This window comes from Tachysurus vachellii, chromosome 9, assembly GCF_030014155.1.
Source record: "Tachysurus vachellii isolate PV-2020 chromosome 9, HZAU_Pvac_v1, whole genome shotgun sequence".
Lineage (NCBI taxonomy): Eukaryota > Metazoa > Chordata > Actinopteri > Siluriformes > Bagridae > Tachysurus > Tachysurus vachellii.
Window position 1 is genome coordinate 18,517,150 of NC_083468.1, and position 23,329 is coordinate 18,540,478.

The 23,329-nt window shown below is 35.3% G+C and overlaps 3 protein-coding genes across 6 annotated transcripts in view; 2 read left to right on the plus strand and 1 right to left on the minus strand.

The window, feature by feature from the left end:
* Window positions 1-1,680: 1,680 nt before the first annotated feature.
* On the plus strand, window positions 1,681-11,794 carry LOC132851315 (protein mono-ADP-ribosyltransferase PARP12-like). Its single transcript, XM_060878083.1, has 12 exons — window positions 1,681-2,099; window positions 5,023-5,158; window positions 5,275-5,551; window positions 6,865-6,963; window positions 7,110-7,242; window positions 7,935-8,103; window positions 8,305-8,422; window positions 8,528-8,624; window positions 9,591-9,675; window positions 10,085-10,215; window positions 10,302-10,453; window positions 11,147-11,794. Exons 1-12 carry the CDS (start codon window positions 1,792-1,794, stop codon window positions 11,398-11,400), a joined length of 1,959 nt encoding a protein of 652 aa, XP_060734066.1. The 5' UTR covers window positions 1,681-1,791; the 3' UTR covers window positions 11,401-11,794.
* Window positions 11,795-14,350: 2,556 nt separating this feature from the next.
* On the plus strand, window positions 14,351-19,847 carry LOC132851316 (protein mono-ADP-ribosyltransferase PARP12-like). Of its 2 annotated transcripts, none has more exons than XM_060878084.1 (12): window positions 14,351-14,745; window positions 15,301-15,442; window positions 15,529-15,799; window positions 15,903-16,007; window positions 16,604-16,730; window positions 16,813-16,981; window positions 17,161-17,281; window positions 17,369-17,465; window positions 17,552-17,627; window positions 17,948-18,078; window positions 18,172-18,323; window positions 18,437-19,847. In XM_060878084.1, exons 1-12 carry the CDS (start codon window positions 14,426-14,428, stop codon window positions 18,694-18,696), a joined length of 1,971 nt encoding a protein of 656 aa, XP_060734067.1. In that variant the 5' UTR covers window positions 14,351-14,425; the 3' UTR covers window positions 18,697-19,847. The 2 variants fall into 2 exon arrangements, with proteins under 2 accessions (XP_060734067.1, XP_060734068.1); XM_060878085.1 differs by having other exon boundaries at window positions 15,301-15,436.
* A 1,403-nt stretch (window positions 19,848-21,250) lies between these two features.
* Window positions 21,251-23,329, minus strand: part of tbxas1 (thromboxane A synthase 1 (platelet)) — a 64,485-nt gene continuing 62,406 nt past the window's right edge. For all 3 annotated transcript variants that reach the window (XM_060878089.1, XM_060878087.1, XM_060878088.1), the window contains exons 13-14: window positions 21,581-21,743; window positions 21,251-21,443 (exon numbers count right to left, since the gene is read on the minus strand). In XM_060878089.1, the coding sequence (XP_060734072.1) occupies window positions 21,348-21,443; window positions 21,581-21,743 (259 nt within the window). In that variant the 3' untranslated portion in view covers window positions 21,251-21,347. The remainder of the gene's footprint in view (window positions 21,444-21,580; window positions 21,744-23,329) is intronic.

Sequence of the window (23,329 nt, forward strand, 5' to 3'; positions counted from 1 at the left end):
CAGTTTGAACTAACCTTAACAAAAAAGACACCGGGTTGAAGGTTACTTTCAAATAAAATGTTCAATGTCTAATTGAGTCCTCTTCGTATTCATGACATCAAAATTTTAACACTTAAGTAAAGTTGGTCACATATTCACAGATTGGAGTTTCCCGAGTCAATAACTCCTGAGCTAAACGCTGTTATTACACAAATAACACCTCTTTTTTATAGTAGTAATGTAGATAAACAGCTACAACACAATTCTTCCTCAAAATCATCTTTCCTCCGCGTTGGACAAAATACACAAGTCTCTATGTGCAAACGGCTGAGAAACAGATTCCAAGGGACCGTCTGCAAAGTGCAAAAACCCGAAAAGCGTCAATAACTTCACTGTAATACACTGTACTGTGAAGTCATTGATTTTTTTTTATTATGAAAAATCATAAAAATTATACAAAAAGACATTTCTCCCAAATAAGTGTTGTAGTATAACTATCAGGACATCAGTGCTGTGTGAGCTGAATTTGGTGACAGTACAGATTATTACAGTGAAGTTGTTGACTGTTTTTTGTATTCGCTTTTCGGGTTTTCCACTTTGCAGACGGTCCCTTGGAATCTGTCTCAGGTGTTCGCACATAGAGACTTGTGTATTTTGTCCACCGCGGAGGAAAGCTGATTTTGAGAAAAACAAAATATGACGCATAAGTAACTAAAATAAAAATCAATTTAAATTAAATATTTATTTTACAAATCTTCAGGGAGCCGCAGCAGAGGGATGAAAGAGCCACTTGCGGCTCCGGAGCCGCGGGTTGCCGACCCCTGCTTTAGTGTAATAAATCTATGGACAAATCATATGACCGATGGCTCCTAGCCACACTTGCATGTGCTTGTGCATGAACAATGTCCCCTGCCTTAGGTCGTGCCCTGCTCTTCACTAGTTCTTAAATAAATAAGCAACAAGACCTTTAATTCTCATAGGCTACACGTTCCTGAAAATAAAGTGTATTAAAAAAATAAATAATAAAAATAAATAAAAGTAAAATAAAATAAAACAAAAATAAATAAAGAAAGAAAACAATAAATACGTAAATAAATAAATAAAAAGAAAATAAAGTAAAATTAAATAAAGTAAAAATAAAATACAATAAAATAAAACAAAAATAAAATGAAATAAAAACAAAATACAATACAATAAAATACAATAAAATACAATAAAGTGTATTAAAAAAATAAAAAATAAAAATAAATAAAAGTAAAATAAAATAAAAAGTAAAATAAAATAAATAAAAATAAAATAAATAAAGTAAAATTAAATAAAGTAAAAATAAAATACAATAAAATAAAACAAAAACAAAATTAAATAAAGTAAAATTAAATAAAGTAAAATAAAATAACGTAAAAACTACTTTCACAAGCATTATAAATAAAGTAAAATTAAATTAAATAAATAAAGGACAATTAAATAAAGGAAAATAAAATAAAATAAAAAAAAACAAAAATAAAATAAAATAAAAATAAATAAAAATAAATAAAATAAAATAAAAACTACTTTCACAAGCATTAGGCTACATGATACACTATACAGCCATTTAAATATCCAGCGAAACAGCAACAGATTATTTAATACATAGTGCACTAGTTAGGATGAAACTAGTGCACTTCTGTAGACACTAGATAAAAACATTTGGGATTTAACTCTTGAGAACATTTGCGCCACCCAGCACCAAAACACTCTCGCTTTCGTTTTCCCCAAAACCGAAACGTTACAAATCAAGAAAAAAGGCATCATTGCGACCACTGGGAGAGAAACATGGTGGCTGTTGTATCCAACCACGTCCTGAAGGCGCTTTGTAATAACCAGTGTTGTTTGGAGTTCCGCCAGTTGGACAGTATTTTACGGCAGAGTTTCACGGTGGATGAGCGGCTGTTTGAGCGCGCGCTGCAGGACAACGAGCGCTTCCGTGTTGTTGTTGAAGACTCGGCGGAGCTCGCGCTCAGTCCCGGTGCTTTAATTATAGCGACGACGTCGTTAAGAGTGTGCAAAGACCCAGTGAAGTGCACGCGCTGTGAGGAGCTGCACTTGTGCCGCTATCTAGTGTGCGGAAATTGCAGATTCGGGTAAGACTTTATGCACACGGGATAACCTTTATTCACACTCAGGATTAACACTGAAGCACACTGTAGAACATAAACACTGTAGGTGATCAACACTGACAGCTTTATTCAGCACTGTACAGTGGGGCAAAAAAGTATTTAGTCAGCCACCAATTGTGCAAGTTCTCCCACTTAAAAAGATGAGAGAGACCTGTAATTTTCATCATAGGTACACTTCAACTATGAAAGACAGAATGGGGAAAATAATCCAGGAAATCACATTGTAGGGTTTTTAATGAATTAATTGGTAAATTCCTCGGTGAAATAAGTAGTTGGTCACCTACAAAAAAGCAAGATTTCTGGCTCTCACAGACCTGTAACTTGACCTTGACCTTGTCTGTTTTGACTGCTTATAAAAAATGAAGTATATATGATAGGGTGTATATATATGTGATATATATATGATATGATATTTTTTAAATACATTTTTAGTCTAACCTGTTTCCAACATATTAACATATATTTTGCAATGTTTTTGCAATATTTGGTATAATAAACGTCATTAATATGCAAAAATGCCTCATTTTCTAGTAAAAAAAAAAAAACCCAGAAATTTTGAATTATTTTTACTATAGAGGCACAAAAGTTGATGCACAGTTACAGGCTGGTATATTTCAAAGCCAGGAGATTTTTTGGTTTTGAAACCATTTTGACCATTTTTAATGTCAGCAATAATAAAACCTGTTTTTTTTTCATGCCAAATTGACTTGAATTTTACACTTGTAATATCTATTTTGCCTACCAGATGTCATCTGATCAACCAACAGGCTACACACACACACACACACACACACACACACATACACAGACACACACACCACTCAAAAACATGGCATAATTTCATGTGAATAAAACCTCTTTTACACTTCTTATGTTTTTTTATTATACTTAATTTATGAACGATAAACCTTATGAAATTATGCCATGTTTTTGAGTAAAATAAGCAGAAATTATTAAATATTATTTTGGATAACCAATGACTGGTAAATGTCAAACATTACTCAGCATATCTCCAGGCCAAAGCTGACCGATGCAATTAAATTCATAAATAAGAGAGAGGAAACAAATATGATTTGCAAAACACATGTATTTTATTTTTGAACTTCTTTATAAAAATATGAACCTGTGTTTGTGTGTGTGTGTTTCTGTGTGTGTGTGAAATGTTTACAAATGTGTAGCCTTTGATTGGTCTGGAGGCCAACTGAAATGCAATGCCCAATGCTTTGAACAGTGTTTGTGTATGTGTGTGTGTGTGTGCACGTGTGTGTGTGTGCTCGTGCGCGCGTGTGTGTGTGTGCGCGTGTGTGTGTGTGAAATGTTTACAAATGTGTAGCTTTTTTTTTTCTGACCACCTAATGAAATGCAATGCCCAATTTGTGTGTGTGTGTGTATGTGTATGTGTGTGTGCATGTGTGTGTGAGTGTGTGTTTTGGGTGTGCGTGTCTGTATGTATGTTCATTGCGCTGAAAAGGGCAAAAGTGTGACCTATTGCCCCACTAAATGTGACCAAGTCAAATTGACCTGGGATGACTTGAGGAGGAAAGTATTGATTTTACGAACAAATAGTTCAATGTAAATAGACAAAATTAATTTTACTTGCAAAGCTCATAATCCTGGTAAATTTCAGGCAAATATGTGGAAGGAAACCCAAGTTATGACACATTAAACTTTCCAGATGAGTCAAATTGACTCCGGGTCTGCAGAAGGGTTAAGGGTTAAGTCCTCCAACTCATTACCTGTGTTAATGGCACCTGTTTGAACTCGTTATCAGTATAAAAGACACCTGTCCACAACCTCAAACAGTCAGACTCCAAACTCCACTATGGCCAAGACCTAAGAGCTGTCAAAGGACACCAGAAACAAAATTGTAGACCTGCACCAGGCTGGGAAGACTGAATCTGCAATAGGTAAGCAGCTTGGTGTAAAGAAATCAACTGTGGGAGCAATTATTAGAAAATGGAAGACATACAAGACAACTGATAATCTCTCTCGATCTGAGGCTTCACGCAAGTTCTCACCCTGTGGGGTCAAAATGATTACAAGAACGGTGAGCAAAAATCCCAGAACGACACGGGGGGACCTAGTGAATGACCTGCAGAGAGCTGGGACCAAAGAAACAGAGGCTACCATCAGTAACACTACGCCACCGTTTGACCTCTGTCATTGCCAACAAAGGCAGGGGCGCCCCGGCCACCCCTGTATAAACTCTGGCCACCCCTGTGGCCACCCCTAGTATGAATTTGAATTTGAATGCATAATTCACAATAGTCCATGAAGTGAAAAATAAATAAATAAAATGAAGCACACGCTGCAGCCACCAAAAAAGATGAGTGATGATATTGTTACATAACTAGAAACAAAACTAACCAGAAACAAAACTAACAAGTATAACAAACACTACACTGATTTTTTTTTTTTGGTGCCACCTCAAGATTTGCTGTGGCCTCCTCTGGCCACCCCTATTAAAAGTTTCTGGGGGCGCCACTGAACAAAGGGCATATAACAAAGCATTGAGATTAACTTTTGTTATTGACCAAATACTTATTTTCCACCATAATTTGCAAATAAATTCTTTAAAAATCAGACAATGTGATTTTTCTGAATTTTTTTTCTCATTCTGTCTCTCATAGTTGAAGTCTCTCATAGTCTTTGGTTGAGAAGACAGAAACCTGTGATGTGGTTTTTTGTACATTTATATAAATTCAAGAACATTCTAACAAGTTTTAAGACATTTTCTAATATCTAAAAGAAATAGGCATAATGATGATATTATTATTATATTATATTGTTATTATTTCAGGGAACATTTGCAACTCTGATATTGTATGTTTATTTACCCATATCTATGATGGATGATGGAACATAATCTTTTCTCTGTCAATCCCAGGAATAAATGCAAAAACTCCCACGATATGAAATCTGCACATAATACTGTTCTGCTAAAAAAGAAGAACGTAGATTTCCTTGAAGACACACAGTTGTTTCAGCTTCTTCTACAGAATGACCCATCTTTTGTTCCAGAGGTTAGATGAGCTTGCATGTAGCTCATTAATTTTACAGAGATAAATTCAACACCACTGTAACACAAAGTAAGTTTTGTCGATGCAATAAGATCATGTGTTCTCTCTTTATTATTTAGATTTGTTCTCACTATAATAAAGGGAATGGAGAACATGGAAGCTGTAAATATCAGGCTTCCTGCACTAGCCTGCACATCTGCCAGCACTTCCTACAGGATGACTGTAAATATGGAGCTGCCTGCAAGCGAGCTCATAATTTTGATGCAACTGCTGTGAAAATTCTGAACAGCAGAGGTTTCAGTGCAGAAAATATTCGCACCCTTCAGAAAACATACAAGAATAAGTTTCTTCTCATCAATCAAACTGACAAGTCTGTCTCCAAAGGAGCAGAGAAAGGTTTGTTGTGATTTTATCATGTCCATGGTTTATCATTATTTTTATGTAATATGATTATTTTTATTGAACATATTCGGCCGGGTTTATCACACAATGACAATAACAGAGAAATGCAAAACTAGCAACTTATTTCTTCCTACCTTTTATGCTGTTCACATTGACCCAAAAATCCCTACATTTTGGTGATTCACTTTTTTTTTGATGAATGTAGCTAATTCTTTTTTCAACTAATAGTTATCTTTGTTGAAAATCCTGTAAGGCCATGTATGCAAATCTCATGAAAAACTTTCACAGGTTTTTTATCACAGAACTGGCACCGGTGGTTACATAATGCCCTGATTGGAGAGTTATTATTTGAGCAATCAAAAGAAAGGTAATTCAGAATTAGAGAAGAAATATTGAAATATTGAACAAATAGACAAGGTGCTTAGAAAGAAGAAGGAGACATTAAACAGAAAGAGATCTGATTTCCAGAAAATATTTGGATCCTTTATGTTGAGAGATTTGCCACAGTTAACTATAATTTCAACCAGTGGGAAGGCCATTTTGATTTAATTTCTTTTTGTGTTAAGTTGAATTCACAGAAGCTCCCATGTAGTGACCCCACAATGCGTCTTCTATCTTTAAAGAAAAGAAAAAAAAACTTTCCTGTGACAAACAAAATAAATAAACAATAAATATCTGTCTATCGCCATACAGAAAACTTCACCATATCAGTGATTGGCTTTTTTTTCTTTGTTAAACACACATTTTAAAATCAGTTTATTATTATTATTATTATTATTATTATTATTATTATTATTATTATTATTATTATTATTATTATTATTATCATATGTAGTGTATTAGATTTTAATATAGAAACAATAGCAATTAGGAAAAAACACACCCTCGCCCTCTGCATCACATTCAAATCTCAGATAGTCTATAACAAAGATAATTACAGAAGATTTCACAAGGCAAATACAGAGTAAAGACATTCTTTTATGCAAAACCTTAATTTTAGAAATTGCTCTTAGCCAAGCTGACACAACATGTATATTAATTAACACCTTCTGATAAATAAGACTTGAGATTTATTCATTATAAGCATCACACATTAGAGCAACGATTCACCTCCAAAGTATATTTTATTCTCTCTCATGCCAGGCCCTGGCAGTATTGCACCATGTGACTAAGACTTAGTTTATCCTAAGTTATTTTCACAGGAAAGGAAGCTAATGAACAGAGGTACAGAGTACAAGGTCACTTGCAGACTACAGCCATAACAAAGCCCACCTTAATTTAACAGAACAGTGTCTCTTCTTTGCTAGACACACAAGTGAAAAGGCAGCACTCCAGCAGCTCTGTGAGTGAGGCAGACCGCAATGAAATCTGCCTCTTCTTTGTACGCAAGGGTTGCAGTTTCAAAGGTACCAGTCCTTATCAATTCATTTAGTGTGAATGACTAAAAATTTACTTCATGCTCAGGCTTTCAGTTACAAATTCATCGTAGCTTAGACTTCATAGAAAACTGCCATAACTGACCATGGCAACAATATCTTACTTTTTCCTTTAGAGAAATGTGTCCGTGTTCATCATGATCTACCGTATAAATGGGAGATTCTGGATGAAGTTGAAGTGACATGGAAACAATTTCCCAATGAAGAGGATGTTGAGAGGGACTACTGTAATCCAGCTAATGACACCAGGTATTTGAGATAACTATACATGCTACACATCATGTCAGCATGGTGGCTTGCAGGTGCACCTTTCCTCCTTTAGTTAGTTAGTAATAGCATTTTTTCACCAGGTGGTGCAACTTAGCTCAGCAAATCTTACACATTATTGCAAAAACAAATTGTTGCTTTTTCCATCCAACAATGAGGTACTGTTTTATAGCACAGGTGGAGCCAGAACATTTGGGTGAAGCTAGAAATATTGCAGACCATTGATTGGTCAAACTCAGTCACACAGACGTTCTGCTTCATAGTCATGTGTGCACAGAGGTATTGTCATGCAGGTTTGGGTCTCTTAGTTCCAGTGAAGGGAAATCATAAGGCTACACAGCAGACATCATAGACAAGTGTGTACCTCCATCTTTGTGGCAACAGTTTGTGGAAGACTTATATATGGGTGTGATGGTCATGTGTCCACCTACCTTTGGCCTTATTGTGTAGTTATAAAATACTACAATATGCCAGATATGTGAGAGTGAGGTAAAAACCATAAAGTGATTATCATAGAGTACTGCTGATATAGGTGTCATAGATAATCTAGTCATCTAAAATTAAAACAAGAGCCAGGTTGCTTCTTACAGCTTGACTTAAAAATATGGTATTTTTTTTTACTAGTGCAAGAACTCATATTCATATTATGACAATATTTTATTTCTGTACTGCAGCTTTGGGCCTCTGACTGTGGACTTCACTTCAATGACGTATGGAAAGAAAAAAGTTCGTCGTCTGTCCACGGCATCCTCCGTTACCAAACCTCCTCACTTCATTCTGACCACTGAGTGGCTTTGGTACTGGAAGAATGATGAAGGGCAATGGATTGAATATGGTCAGGGGGTCAGTAAAGTTACTTAAGAATTATTTAATACTATACATGCTAAATATTCATTTCTATAGCTATAGTTCATTTAATTATTGTACATTTCATCACAAGCAAATATATATCCAGAGTATTTATTTAACATACAGTACATCAGGGCTGTATGATGCCTGGGTTATTATTGTCACACCTGATAATGCTGAAAATATTTTCTGTAGGAAGATAAACGTTTCACGTCAATCACCTCAAAAGCCTTAGAGAATGTGTACCTCTCTAAAATTGAAACTGAAATTCCATTCAGCGTGGACGGGAGTGATTATGTGCTCAGTATAACAGGTAATCATCTTTAAAAATATGTACATTCAAAATGTGTTTTTTTTTTTATATAAAATAAATTGTTTTTCTAGAATTGCTTTATAAATTATTTTTTTTCATTTTCAGGTATGTATCAACAAAACAAAAGGTACAAAACAAAACGAGCGGTTCGACGCAGGCCACGATTTGTTTCAGCTCAAGACGTTAAAGGAAAATCAAAAAGGTACAGTCTTCAGATGAGCCATGTGATTTGATGCATTTCAGTTATCATATGTTATCAGAATATCATGTTACCAAATGCTTTTTTTTTTTGAGTACAGCATTTGAACAAACATTGATGATTCCAAACAAGAAAAAACCTCACATGTGAGAGTCTATTAACAAAAATACTGTTTTTTCAGTATTGTCTTCAGTAATCTGGACCATTGTTCATTAGAAATTTGTATGCATTTTTTGTTGGGCAGCTAGTTACTCTAATGAAAGATTGTTGTTAGCAAGGAAGCTAGCGATACAACCCAAAATATTTTTAATTTAAGTGAGTGCTGAATTTAAAGTGAAAAACACCATTAATATTTAACCTGCAATGCCAAACTCCTGAGATGATTCAATTACGTTATTTATAGCTTAAAAGGGCATAAAATGTGCAGTTTAATATGTAGGCTATGAACTCAGGCTTCGAAGTCTGGCTGCCTTTGAATTTACTTGCGTTGAGAAATATTATATGGTCTGTAAGCAGGAAATCTTTTCTAAAAATGAATTTAGACCATGCTAGGCCTTTCGCTGCATATATAAACAAAATAGAATGTAAACTAGTGCCTAATTAGAATGAAAAAGGCTTCTGACAAGATGTTTTTTACATCAGTGCTGTCCAGTCTTATCTGAAAAGGGCTGGCGTGAGTGCAGGTTTTCATTCCAACCAAGCAGAAGCCACACCTGAGTCTGGCAGATAAGATGGGACTCCACTGCTTTAAATTGTTCTACTAAAGTATTTTCTAACATTACTTAATTCAATTAAAATGATTAAATAAAAGGTTTTTGTAAAAATTGGGTCATTTTAGCCAAACATACAAAAATATGTACTTTATGGTTTTCAAAAACTAGTACAGCATGTATTAGGGTCAATGATTTGTGTTACATAGATAATACTGTTACACAATAAATATTACTACAGTATGAATCTAATCTTTAGTGATGCGCCAGAAACTACCAGCTGCTCCTCTGTGGAAGTTCCTGATCATTGGGATAAAGCAGCTCTGCCGAGCTTTTTCTATACGGTACCCAATGCAGTCATACACTTTATCATTAACTGATTTATTCTTTATTTAATTCTGCCCTTAATAAATAATTTCACATAACAGAAGTTTAGATATAGTCCACAAGACAAAGTGAGTTTACATAAATGAACCAGTTCACACACAACATATTTTTTGGCCTCTCCCTTTTTAATTTTATTTATTTATTTATTTATTTATTTATTTATCATTAACATTATTATAAGCATTCAATAGTAATACAAAACATTTGGTGAATCCACACCAATACCTCAGTAAAGCCCTAGCTCTAACATTTCTGGTAGTTACAAAGAAGTTTTTTGAAAAAGAAGTAAAAAGCACCACTATTGGTTAGAAATATCTAATTACTATATTAAACTGACTGTTGATTAACAAAGACATATTCCTTCAGACTGTTACTCTGTCAGGGTCTGAACCTGATTATAAAAAAGTAACCGATCTGTTCAAACGGACAATGTCCTCAAGCATCATACACAGCATCAAGAGAGTGCAAAATCCTTCACTCTGGAAGGTTTTTCAGTGGTAAGTACATATTTAACCCTGGCACTACTGTTATTAAATGTGCCTATTGGGCATTAGTTTGAATTATATGAAAAAAAAATTTCCAGGCAGAAAGAACAGATGAAGGAGAGGAACGGTGGCAGAGCTATAGAGGAGCGTCAGCTCTTCCATGGCACAGATAAGTCTCTAATAGAGGCCATCTGTGAGCAGAACTTTGACTGGAGGGTTTGTGGTGTCCATGGATCACTTTATGGCAAAGGTAGTTTACAGTTTTAATGCTTAATGTGCATCAAAACTCAGTTGTATCTTTGTTTATATGACAGTGGTATTAATTTCTCAGACAATTGCAGAATGAAAGTCAAGTAAAAAAAAACAGGCATAGAGTTTGCACTACCAAGATTTACTCCACAACTGTCTGACTATACAAGGTCTGTTTATATAGAAATTCTAAATGTATAAATGTGAGTGATCAGAAGTGAGGAGATCCTGAACGTCCTGGCAGAGTATTGTACTGTGGATTGTAGTGTGCTATACCAGCAGGTCTCAGTGGGGAACTGAGTTAAAGGATGGATGCTTCATATAATTCTAATAATATGCACGATCCCTTAATCATAAAAAAATGTATACTTTAGTAACACTGACAGGAAGAAGCCTTTTTATTTTATTTAAACTTTTATCGAGTCAGAAGAAAACGCCAAGGGAAGGTTTTCATTGAAAGTTTTTTAAGTAACAATATGCATTTATATCTAATTAACAACTGTTTACAGCTGATGTAACATAACAAATAACAGTTTTATGGATGTTACACAACATTAAATGTGTGTGTCTAAAAACTGATATATTCTTTTATTAACAAAATTCACATTTTTATGTTCCTTTGATATGTTTTTATTTCTTATATAATGCTTTACCCATCATACTGTAATATATTTCTTTTTATTCTTCCGTATAGGAAGTTACTTTGCCAGAGATGCCAAGTACTCCGATAAATATGTGAAATCCAAAGGTGCCACTAAGATGATGTTTGTTGCACTTGTCCTTGTTGGTGAATTTACCAAAGGATGCAGCAGTTTTCTCCGACCTCCACAGAAGACACAGAAGGCAGGATTTTATGATAGCTGTGTTGACAATCCAAGCAACCCAGCTATTTTTGTTATCTTCGAGAAGTATCAGATCTATCCCGAGTACATTATTGAATACTCTTAAAATCCAGATATGTGTTTGTGGACTGTGATAAATGTGGTTTTATCTTTATTGCTTTTGTTTTAAGTACTTTTGTTTTGGGTTTATGAACAAAAAGTTTAATAGTAGTTTAATACTGCACTTTCTCTTGTCTAACGAGGTCACTTATTGCTACAGTGCAATTATTTGAAGTGGTTATAAATCAAAATGTCTAAATAATTTCTCAGTCTTACGGTTTGTTTTATTAAGTGTCAGTTGATTTGTTTCCATTCTAAAAATTCTTTCTAGTTTTTAGTTGCTCAGTCATTTAAACCTAAAGTGTAATGAGTCATAATCACCTGATTACAAGGTTCCAGGTTGATCTGGTTATACTGGCTTCACCCAGTGTCAGCTCAGAAGTAAGAAATTTCCATATTTACCACAAGACACTTAGTTCTCAAACTTTACCAAGACTGCAGAGCATGAGCTGAAGTTGTGGCGAAGGATTCACTAAGCTTCATGAATACATTCTTATAATTGATATTCCTACTATCTGCATTCCTTTCTTCTCCTGACATGTTAGATAGCAACACAGCCATTTATTTTTTACGCAGGTTCACAACGTCATGAGTTCAGCATCAACAAGAAGCAAGTTGTTTTGTAGTCTACGTACGTTTATATACCACCATCATTGATTTTTTTTTTTATAGCAGCATATTCCTTTGTGTTTTGACTTAGCTATTGGTAGCCAGGTAACATTCATCACTAACTCATTTAGCTATTCTGTGAAATGTTTGTCTTCTGAAGTCTACAAAAGAGTACCCAGTGGAATAGGACTACCACATAGTAATACTAATGTTAATAATAATAAAACAAATCATGGTGTACTGTTTTTGCCTTTTTCCTTCTTATTGCTTTTATTTCATCAATTTTTTTTCTTTTTTTAAAAAATTGTGTGTAAATGTGTAATTTGTATATTAATATTACCAATGCTTTGGTGGAGTTAGTGTTTACTATTAATTAAATAGCTAAAAAGGGCTAGCTTAAATGGTTAGCTAGCTAAGAATATAGCTAGCTCAGGGTAAATACTAACTAACTTAGCTGACATTATCTAGCCAACTAACATTAGGATTTAACTAATTTGTTAGTTCTCTAGATGGCTGTAGTTAAGGTAGCTAACATTAGATGAGGTAGCTAACAAGGCACACTTAACTAATGTTGGATTACTGACATGATGTGGAAACCTATTTACTCCTAAATTCATTCATTCGTTCATTTTCAACCGCTTATCCGAACTACTCGGGTCACGGGGAGCCTGTGCTCAGGCGTCATTGGGCATCAAGGCAGGATACACCCTGCATGGAGTGCCAACCCATCGCAGGGCACACACACACACTCTCATTCACTCACACAATCACACACTACGGACAATTTTCCAGAGATGGCAGTCAACCTATCATGCATGTCTTTGGACCGGGGGAGGAAACCGGAGTACCCGGAGGAAACCCCCGTGGCACGGGGAGAACATGCAACCTCCACACACACAAGGCGGAGGCGGGAATCGAACCCCCAACCCTGGAGGTGTGAGGCGAACGTGCTAACCACTAAGCCACCGTGCCCCTCTACTCCTAAATTGTACATAGTATTTGCTACTAGGATGAGAACAGAAGTTGCAATTAAGACTATATTTAAGATGATGTGTTGACAAAATGCTAAATTACAAATCAAAATTGATTTGTTGTTTTTTTCCTTCTGGATACAGAACTAATTCTTGCTAGAAACAAAAAAAAACCCGCCTGTAACTACACTCAACACAACTAGATGGTTTGTGCTACAGCACCAACTTCTGGTGATATAATAAAAGATACTTTGTCAAAGTGTAAGATACACTCTCACTGGGCACTTTACTAGGAACACTATACTAATACTGGGTAGAGCCTCAAAACAGCCTCAGTCCTTTGTAGCATTGATTCCTCAAGATGTTGGAAATGCTCATTAGAGATTCTGGTTCATGTTGAATTAATTGCATCATTCAATTACTGCGGATTTTCAGGCAAACTTTTATGTTGTGAATCTACAATCTATATCTGCTGTAAAGATGCTTTATGGGATTAAGATCTAGTGACTAGGAAGACCACAGAAGAACACTGAACTCATTTGGCATGTATAATGAAACCATTTTGAGACAACTTTTGCTTTGTGACATGATGCATTATTATGCTTGATATTGATATGATTGGCCTAGTCTAAATCATTCCCCACACTATTACATTACCATCACAAGCCTGGAATGTTGACCAAAGGCAGGTTGTGTTCATGGATTCATGTTTTTTGATGGAAATCAAAAATCTAAACTGCCCCAATCATTTGTGAACCTAAGTAGAAATCATTCAAACGATCAGGCTATGTTTTGTCCAGTCTGGGGAACCTGTGCTCACTGCAGCTTCAGATTTCTGATCTTGGCTGACTGAAGGTTCGAAACGTTGTGCATTTTGAGATGTTTTCCTGCTCACAACAATTGAACAGAGTGTATATCTGAGTTACTGCAGGCTTTCTGTCAGCTCAAACCAGTCTGGTCATTCTCCATTGACCTCTCTCATCAACAACCATTGACCTCTTTCTGTCTGCAGAACTGCTGCTCGCTGGATGTTTATTCTTTATTGCACAATTCTGAGAAAACTCTAGAGACTGTTGTGTTAAAGAAAGACTCAAACCAACCTGCCTGACAACAATTATACCATCAATGTGCTCACAGCTTTTCCCCACTCTGATGTTTGATGTGAAGTTCAGCATTATTTTATGCACTGCAATTTTGACACATTTGAGTATGTACATATATATATATATATATATATATATATATATATATATATATATATATATATATATATATATATATATAGGTTTTTTAATTTGTGCTGCAAATTGTTCGTATATCTGGGCGTGGCTAAATGTCCGTGTTGTCAGGATGACTGATATCTACAGCAGTTTCAGTTTCATCTATGAAGAAATGCAACAGTCAACTAATCAGATCTGTAGCTAGACATTTCCTTGCACACCTGCTTAAAAGATGTTTTCTCTCACTTCAGGTCAAATAACTCAGTTTCTCCTGGAAAAACAAGGATGCCTGGAGTTCAGGGAGCTCAGTCAACTTATCAGAAGATGCCGTAATATGTCTGACCAGGATATTTTTAAGATTATCTCTCCAAACACTCAATTTGTGCTTGTTGAGGATGGCAAAAAGGGAGGAAATGGTACTGTCTGTTCTCCAGAAACGTTGGTCATTGCTAAAACACACCTTTGTGTGTGTCCAGATGATCCTGTTAAATGCAAAACCTGTGAGCATCTGCAAATTTGCAGATATTTTGTTTGTGGAACATGTAAGTTTGGGTAAGTACAATTTTTGATAATTGATCATTTTATATAGCACAAGAAATAAAACTTAGTCAACATGATTCTCAGTTTCATGACCAAAGTAAATTAAATTCTGCCAATATTTATTGGTGTTTTACACAATTTAGCAAAATGTATAAGTAATATTCCCAAGTAATAAATATTATGTATGTGATATATGATGTGATGTGATATTACTATACATGTGATGTGATATTACTTGTAAATTTTGCTAAATCTTGGAGTGACACTGCAAAGATAATCAAGTGAAATTAATATAATTTTTCCCCAGAAAGGTTAGCGTATGTATAAATGTAAGGTGTGGTTAGACATACCTCAACATATGCCTTTGAATAAAAATGTTGCCAAACCAGTGCTCAGTCAATCATCCAGCTGGGTTTTAGAACACGTATGCATTTAAAGAGCACACACACACACACACACACACACACACACACACACACACACACACACACACACACACACACACACACCCCTACACACATATATATTTCTATTGTTTATGCTTATGGATCAAAATCTCTTCCCTAGTAACAAGTGCAGAATGTCACATGATGTGAAGTCTACTCATAACACAACACTTCTGAAAAAAGCTGGTCTTCAAGATCTCAAGGAAAAAGAATTATTTCAGCTCCTGCTACAGAATGACCCCACACTGCTGCCTGAGGTTGAGGTGTGTTGGATGCATTATAAAATGTTTCTTCACCCCAAGCAACTGCACTGAGTCTTTTTTATTTTTTGTCATTTAACAACGTTTAGGTCTGCCCTCACTACAATAAAGGAAACGGAGAACATGGCAGCTGTAAGTTTCCAACGTCCTGCACCAACCTGCATGTCTGCCAGCACTATCTGCAGGATAACTGTAAATTTGGAGATTCATGCAAACGGGCTCACAAGTTTGATACAAACACCATGAAGATCCTTAAGCATAGACTTGGTGAAGATGAAAGTAATGGTTTCCTAAAAACATACAAGAACAGCTTTCTCATTTCCTGTCACAAATGCAAACCAGCTCAAAAAGTAGAAACAGGTTAAAAAGAAAGCAATATTTTTTAATTATTTGATTTTTACCAGCCTTCTTCCTCCCAGTCCCCCTTAAAATATGTGATTTCCCCTTTGTTGTGTGAGTGCAGTTAAACCAGTAATGAGCACCAAGCAACTAAACGGCGGAGGAAAGTGTGAGGCAGCTTCTGATGAAATCTGCCTCTTCTACATACGTGGCGGATGCACTTTCAAAGGTATCCACCTCAGGACTTAAGATTCCAAGAGTCCATTATATGAACATGTCGTATGGTTTTAGAGAAAACCTGTACATAATAACCATGTAAATAGAATAGCTAGTGCAGATAATAACATAAGAAAAAAATTCTAATTTATACATGATATATATATCTATATATATCATATATATACATTTAAACCCTGGATATATTCATACATTGCCTTTGTTTGCAAAAACTTTATTCATTTTAATTCCATATATTTTCTGTAAAACAACCTGGCAATCAGAGAGTAGTGTTTTGAACTTTCTTAGCATAAAAATTGCAGTCATGTTAAAATTGGCCTAGGGTTTAAATGTCTACTGATTATGGCTTGACCGCATGACATCAGGCAAGACAAGCAACTCAAAAATAAAAAATAGTTAATTTGAATTTCAATGGAATTTCAAAAGCCTTGTTAATTATGACGAGGCTCCTCCTCACTTGCCCCTATAGATTAGGCACCATTGTTTTCTTGAGTACCAAAACCTAGGCTACTGCATTCACTTAATTTCCTTGAACTGAGTGTTTTATTTCCTGGCACAATGAATGACTTTTCATAATTTCCTCTTTAGAGAAATGTGCCCGAGTGCATCACAGTATGCCTTATAAATGGCAGTATTTAAAAAGTGGAACCTGGAAAGACTTTTCAAATGGAGAGGATATTGAGAGGACATACTGTAATCCAGCTGATGAGAATAGGTACAGTATTAGTAAACAATTGAAATCATGGCACAACTGTACAAAAACCTTGCTCATAATAACAAGTGAGTTCTTGTCTTAGTAAAGGGCCTATTCAGGTGAACTTCGAATATATGACGTACGATGGGATGAAAGTTCGTCGTCTCTCCACAGTGTCCTCTGGTAACAAACCTCCTCACTTTGTCCTGACCACTAATTGGATTTGGTACTGGAAGGATGAAAAGGGAAAATGGATTGAATATGGCTGTGGGGTTGGTTATTTCCTTTCCTTTTTAGATTATTTTGGTATTATACAACAGTAATCAGTTTAAAAAAAAAGTGTGTTTTTTATATTACACTATGTACTGTATATATAGGGCAATTTCTTACTTTTACATTTCTGATATAGGTACATTTTGGCAGTGCTTTATAAGTGTAATGTGTTATGTAGGAAGACGCAAAGCGTATGGCTTTGATTACATCTAAAACCCTGGAAGAGGCTTACCTCAAAGACCCTAAAGATAAACTGACATTCAGATCTGAGAGTCATGAGTACACACTTAACTTCGACGGTATGTCCAAAGTCCTAGATGTACTTGCATATGTCCAATTAAAATGCATCCATTTTGATTTTATATACTGAAATATTTCAAATGCAGGCATGCGTCAGCAAAACCTTAAGCATGGGACCACACGATATGTTCGAAGGAGGCCTAGGTTTGTCTCTTCTGAAGAAGTTGAGAAAAAACTGAGAAGGTATCGTCATAATGTAGTGCAGTGTTTTTAATCTTATTTTTGTCAATAATGTGTTCCTATAATGTGTTCCCACTTTCCCTCACCAGTGAGAGAAGCGGCCCACCCCCTACGAATGTCCCTGATTACTGGGAAAAAGAAGCTCTTCCCAACTTCACCTACAAAGTATGCAGCTGACTCAACTTTAATTAAATCTTAAAGAAATATAAGTAAATAGACTTCAATTATAAAAAAAACTGGTAGACTGCAAAAAATATCATGATTATAATTAGATAAATCTAGAATTTTATATTACAATGAACAATATTTACATTTTTGTTACTAATTTCAGCCTTAAAACAGTCCTATTGTCAGATAACTGAAAGCTTGAAATAATAATGAATTTTATTTATAATAATCTTATAATATATATGCTTGCTACAATTTATTTTTCATAAGAACTATGTCATTACTGAATTACTACAGATTTAAAACATTTCTTTCAGCTTATAACACTTTCGAGCGGTACAGACGAGTACCAAAAGGTGGAGACACTCTTTAAAGCTACAATGCCTACAAACAGAATTAAGGAAATCCAGAGAGTGCAGAACCCTTCTCTGTGGAAGGTCTTTCAGTGGTATGGATAGTAAAAGTAATGCAAAAAAAGAAATTTCAAAAAGTGAAGATTTGCAGATGAATCCACTGAACAATATTTTTTTTTTTTCTCCAGGCAAAAAGAGCAGATGGAGGAGAGGAATGGAGGAAGAGATGTAGAAAAGCGCTACCTCTTCCATGGCACAGATGCATCTCTAAAAGAAGTTATATGTGAGCAGAACTTTGACTGGAGAGCCCATGGTAAACATGGAACAACCTATGGCAAAGGTAACAGAATATCCAAGAACTATCCCAAAAAAAAAAAAAAAAAAAGACAAAATACAGTATTAGTTTCACAAAAATGCAAGTTACATTTATATGTATTGTTTGTTACTTAACAGGAAGTTATTTTGCCAGAGATGCTTCTTACTCTAATAAATATGCTAAATCCAAAGGCGGAATTAAGATGATGTTTGTTGCACTTGTCCTTGTTGGAGAATTCACCAAAGGAACCAGCATGTTGCTTCGACCTCCTCAGAAGAAACACAAGCCGGGTGTTTTTTATGACAGCTGTGTGGACAAAGAAACTGACCCTAGTATTTTTGTCATTTTTGAGAAGTACCAGATTTATCCCGAGTACACCATTGAATACTTTCATTAAGGACACACTCACACACTAGCACCTGATGTATGTCTAAGACACATCGGTGTCCTTGAACATTGATTATCAGGGTATTTTAAAGTCACTCTAAATGTAAAACGAAAACTTTGACCATGACATCTTTAATTCTGATGGAATAAGTTTGATTGAGCAGCGCAAAAATGGTCACTGCAGTGGTTTTGATTCATTCTTTTAAAAAATTTGAAGAGCTGAAAATCTCACTGGGAATCCAATATGTGGCAGAACTGTGGCATAAAATAATATATCAATAACAAGGGGAGTCTAATCTTATGTGGAATGAGCTGTTGTGGCTGCAGGTTTTTATTCTAATCAAGCAGGAGCCACAGCTGATTCCACCTGTATAATCAGTTCATCCTGGCTTTCAAGAGACTCAAGTATGTCTTCTGCTTGGGTGGAATGAAAACCTGCACTCACAGTGAGTCATTCTGTATAAGATGTATATCCTGTGTCTATGAGGTTCCAATATGCAGGATCAAGCAGGATTGGAAGGGTTTCCAGTGTAATTCTTTTAAGAGTTTTTTCTAATTACATTTTTGTTGTGGTGGTTGTAGTTGTTCTTTTTATGGTGTTCAAATTTATGTGTGAATTTAATGACGGATACTCTCTATACAGTACATAATACTTACATAATACATAATAAGTATACAGTCATACTTAAAAAATTATACAGTACATAATACATAATAAGTAAAATGAAAATGCCAATAGTACAGAGGATGTTTTGTAAAAGTTACATTTTACAATTACATTTTTAGCACAACAATTACATTTTTACACAAAAAAAGTCTATTTTCTCTCTGTATGAAGACTTTTGGGATATCCTGTATTTATTTACTTACATTTTTCATGTAGACATATAATGGGTGTTTATATTATTGTTTAAAAATTTGGGTGTTTAAAATTTTTTGATGAATTTATCTTTATTGATTAAGAAAGTATAAAGTTATTCAGTAATTCCAGCTTGTACTCGGATGTTGTTAGCAGATAAGGCTTGTGTAACCATTCAGTGTAGTTGAGTTATATTCTGTCACTACTAATACTTGTACACTCACTACTACAATACTCACTAAAACACAAACTCCTGGCAGTTCTGCAACTGGTGAATAAAAGCTCCTACAAGTACAAAAAAACATCTCTGGAATGGATCATTCTGAATATGTTTAGTTTTAAAGTAAAATATGAGAAAATCTGCACCTTTGGCATTTGTGGCCTTTTGCATTTTTTTTTTTTTTTTTGCATTTCTTTTAGTGACAGATATCTAGCTTTAGATATGGTCTCCTGTGTAGGTTTCTATCAGCTGTGATGTTCTTGAACTGGAGTTGGTACCTTATAAAGTCACAAAGCGATGATGCATGATATATTGTGCAACAATTACATGTTTGTACATGTTTAAATTGATTTTTTAAAGGAGGAGGTTTAGTTACGCTGTCTCTAAACTATTACTAGAGAAACCACTTCATTTATCATGGCTCAGGTAAACTCATCACTGGTCAAACTGGTCATGTGGGACAAATTACAGAACCATGGGGACTTTTTGTGCTCTTGGATATGCTGTTAGAAACAAGGCCAACACATTGCAACTGCTGGAACAATTACAATGCACACATGTGGACAGCACATCATGTGGAGCTACAACCCCACCTCCTGGTAATAACAATTATAACAATTGTACCAGCTCCGATTGTCTTCCGTTCCATGAGGATTTGGTACCTTCACTGAGATGAGGCCGACTCTGTGAAGATCTTGAGGCATCTAGAGATCTACCAGCTCCAGTTGGACTCTGCTATACTATAGAGGAAATGCCAACTACATGTGGTCTTTGAGGACAACAACCTCCCCATCAATTCAACATTTGTCCGACTGTATATTTATAATCACACCCTCTGGTGTCGCCCATATGATGATGGGTTCACCTTTGAGTCTGGTTCCTCTCAAGGTTTCTTCCTTTACCCTTCAAGGGAGTTTTTCCTCACCACTGCTGCCTGAGTCACCTCAGACTTGCTCATTGGGGATAAATACAAACACATTTAAATATATCTAATATTAATCTTGGATTATGGATTATATTAATCTTTATATTATTATATAATAACCTTTTGTTTTATGTTTATGTTCTGTAAAGCTACTTTGAGACAATGTCAATTGTAAAAAGCGCTATACATATACATTTGAATTGAATAACAACATCAACAAACAAACAAACAAACAAACACATTTTCTATAACTATCTACAGTTTACTGAAAGGAAATTCCACATTAGTCTGATAAATCTTACCTTTTATTCCTTCTGCTGTTATTCCTTGATATTGGTCCCAAGATAATATTTTATTCTTCTGTGTAGATTTACAATAAATAAAGAAAGCAATTTTTTTTTTTTTTACAAGAAAGTAAATGTTAAAGATCACGAGCATCAGTTTATGCAGTACGGCTGAATGATTACACAGTTTTTTTTTACACACAGTTTATTTTATTCAGTAAACTTTTATATTCGACTAAATGAATTCTTTACACTGCAACTAAGGTATATTCCAAGTACTTTATACAGTAAACTTTATTAAAAGCTGTTCAGTATACAACATTATGCAAATCATAATCTTGACATAGAAGTTTTCTTTTTTTCTCAAATCACTTTAGAAAGCATCATCAAAATTCTCTCTCTTGGTAATTTTGACAAAAACTCCATTCTTGGGTCCGAGCGTGGTGTTCGACTTTAATGTAAGAGGAACCTGTAAGAAATAAAAACTGAAATGTTAAAGAAGATATAAGTAGGAACATAGAGAATGCCTAGAAAGCCTCGAGAAAGCTGGATGTACTGTAGGTTGTTTTTAAATGCAATGCCTTTTTAATTACTGTATAAACACACCTCAGTGTCCTGACATGCCACCACATTAAATGATTTAAAGATGTTGGCCAGTGCCATCCTTATCTCAAGCTGGGCCATTCTCATGCCCACACAGCTGCGAGGTCCTGCTCCAAAAGGCATGTACACAAAAGGGTGTCGACTGGCCTTGGCTTCGGGGGTAAACCTGAGAAGAAGGGATACATTACAGCAAATTTGCTTCAGAATTAAGTTCAGACGGCCAAAGCAGGAAACATAATACATCATACACAACAGGGAAAAATCATACCGAAGTTTGTCAGGTTTTACCTGCAAAAACAAAACAAAGTGCAATGGTCAACAACTCGAGAAAAACTAGAGCATACTGTCCAAGATAAAACTTACCTTACAATTTCCTTATGAATCTGAACAAATTGTTCTGGAATCTACTGATTTTAAAAAGCAAAGGGTTGTCACACCAAATATTGCCTCCATTGAGTATGTTACAGAGCTCATGGGCTGAAACAGGAGAACCTGTACAGACTATTGATATTACTTCAAGTGACGTTTGTGCTACATGGTCAACTAATGATCGAATATTAATTTAATTATTTTTTTTAATGTAAGTGGTGTAGTAGATATAGACGTGTCAGTAGCAGATATGCAAACAGAAATAAGCATAGACCTTTAGACTGTATGCATGGACTGCGGCGACTTCAGAACCGAATTCAGCCCCAACATGGCGTATGTGTGTGTAAAAAGTATCACTTTAATACACAAGTATTTAGAACAAACAGCAGTTTGTATTTGAGCTAATGCAGCTAGATATAAAGCGCTTAGCTGAGCTAACATTAGCCCACGATGCTACAATGGTGAATTGATGATGATGATGTGAAGAGAAAAACATTTCAGGTTCTGCTGGTAGAGGAAATTTTTCAACAATTACAAGTTTTGTTTATTAAAGAGCGACAGGTACTTTGTAACTGTTGATAGTTACTTTGAATATCCTAGCTAAAAAATTTCCTGTTTTCACAATGTTATTGTCTTTTTATAGAAAGTTTTCTCTCCACATTTTTAGTGTAGTTTTTACTGTAAAGAAATTGTTTGATGTGTTTTTTATGAAGTGCGTTGATAAGTCACACTGTAATCATTGTGCTGTATTTTCCACAGTTAAGCGGGGTTCGTGAGCTGCACAGAGCACAGCACAATATCCAGTTTCTCTCTTCTGACTCCTACAGCTTCCAGTTTGAGACACAAATGTACCCTCTTGAGTACATGTTATAGCATGTGGTGTTGTGTTTGTGTTTCTAGACAGTGGTGGTTCAGAGTATTTCCTGTGCTTAGTGCAAGGTCCACAGATCCAGCTGGATCATTCAGGCTCATTTCATTCAGGCTTCATTTGTTTGCAAAATATTTATTATGAGTAGATGAGCGTTTGAGTGACATAATCTTGTCATTGTTGCAACAGGAGTTCACCAGTTGGATCAGATGTGAACACTTTCACCTGAATACAGGTAAGAGATTATATATTGTGGAACCACAAAGCCTTAGTATGTAGAACAACTAAATATCTAATTTTCTGTCTTTAGCGAGGCTCTGCTAGGAGAATGACAGAGCTGGTTTTCTGCCACCGTGAGGAGACAATTGTCCACATGCTGTATGAGGAGAGGACATTGTTCACTTCTGGAGTTTGTTTGTGTGCACTGTTGATGTTTGTGTTTAATTCATAGCAAAACTTTCACCGGGTGAACCACGCTTCTCTCTAAGTGTGACTACTTTCATGCCACCACATTC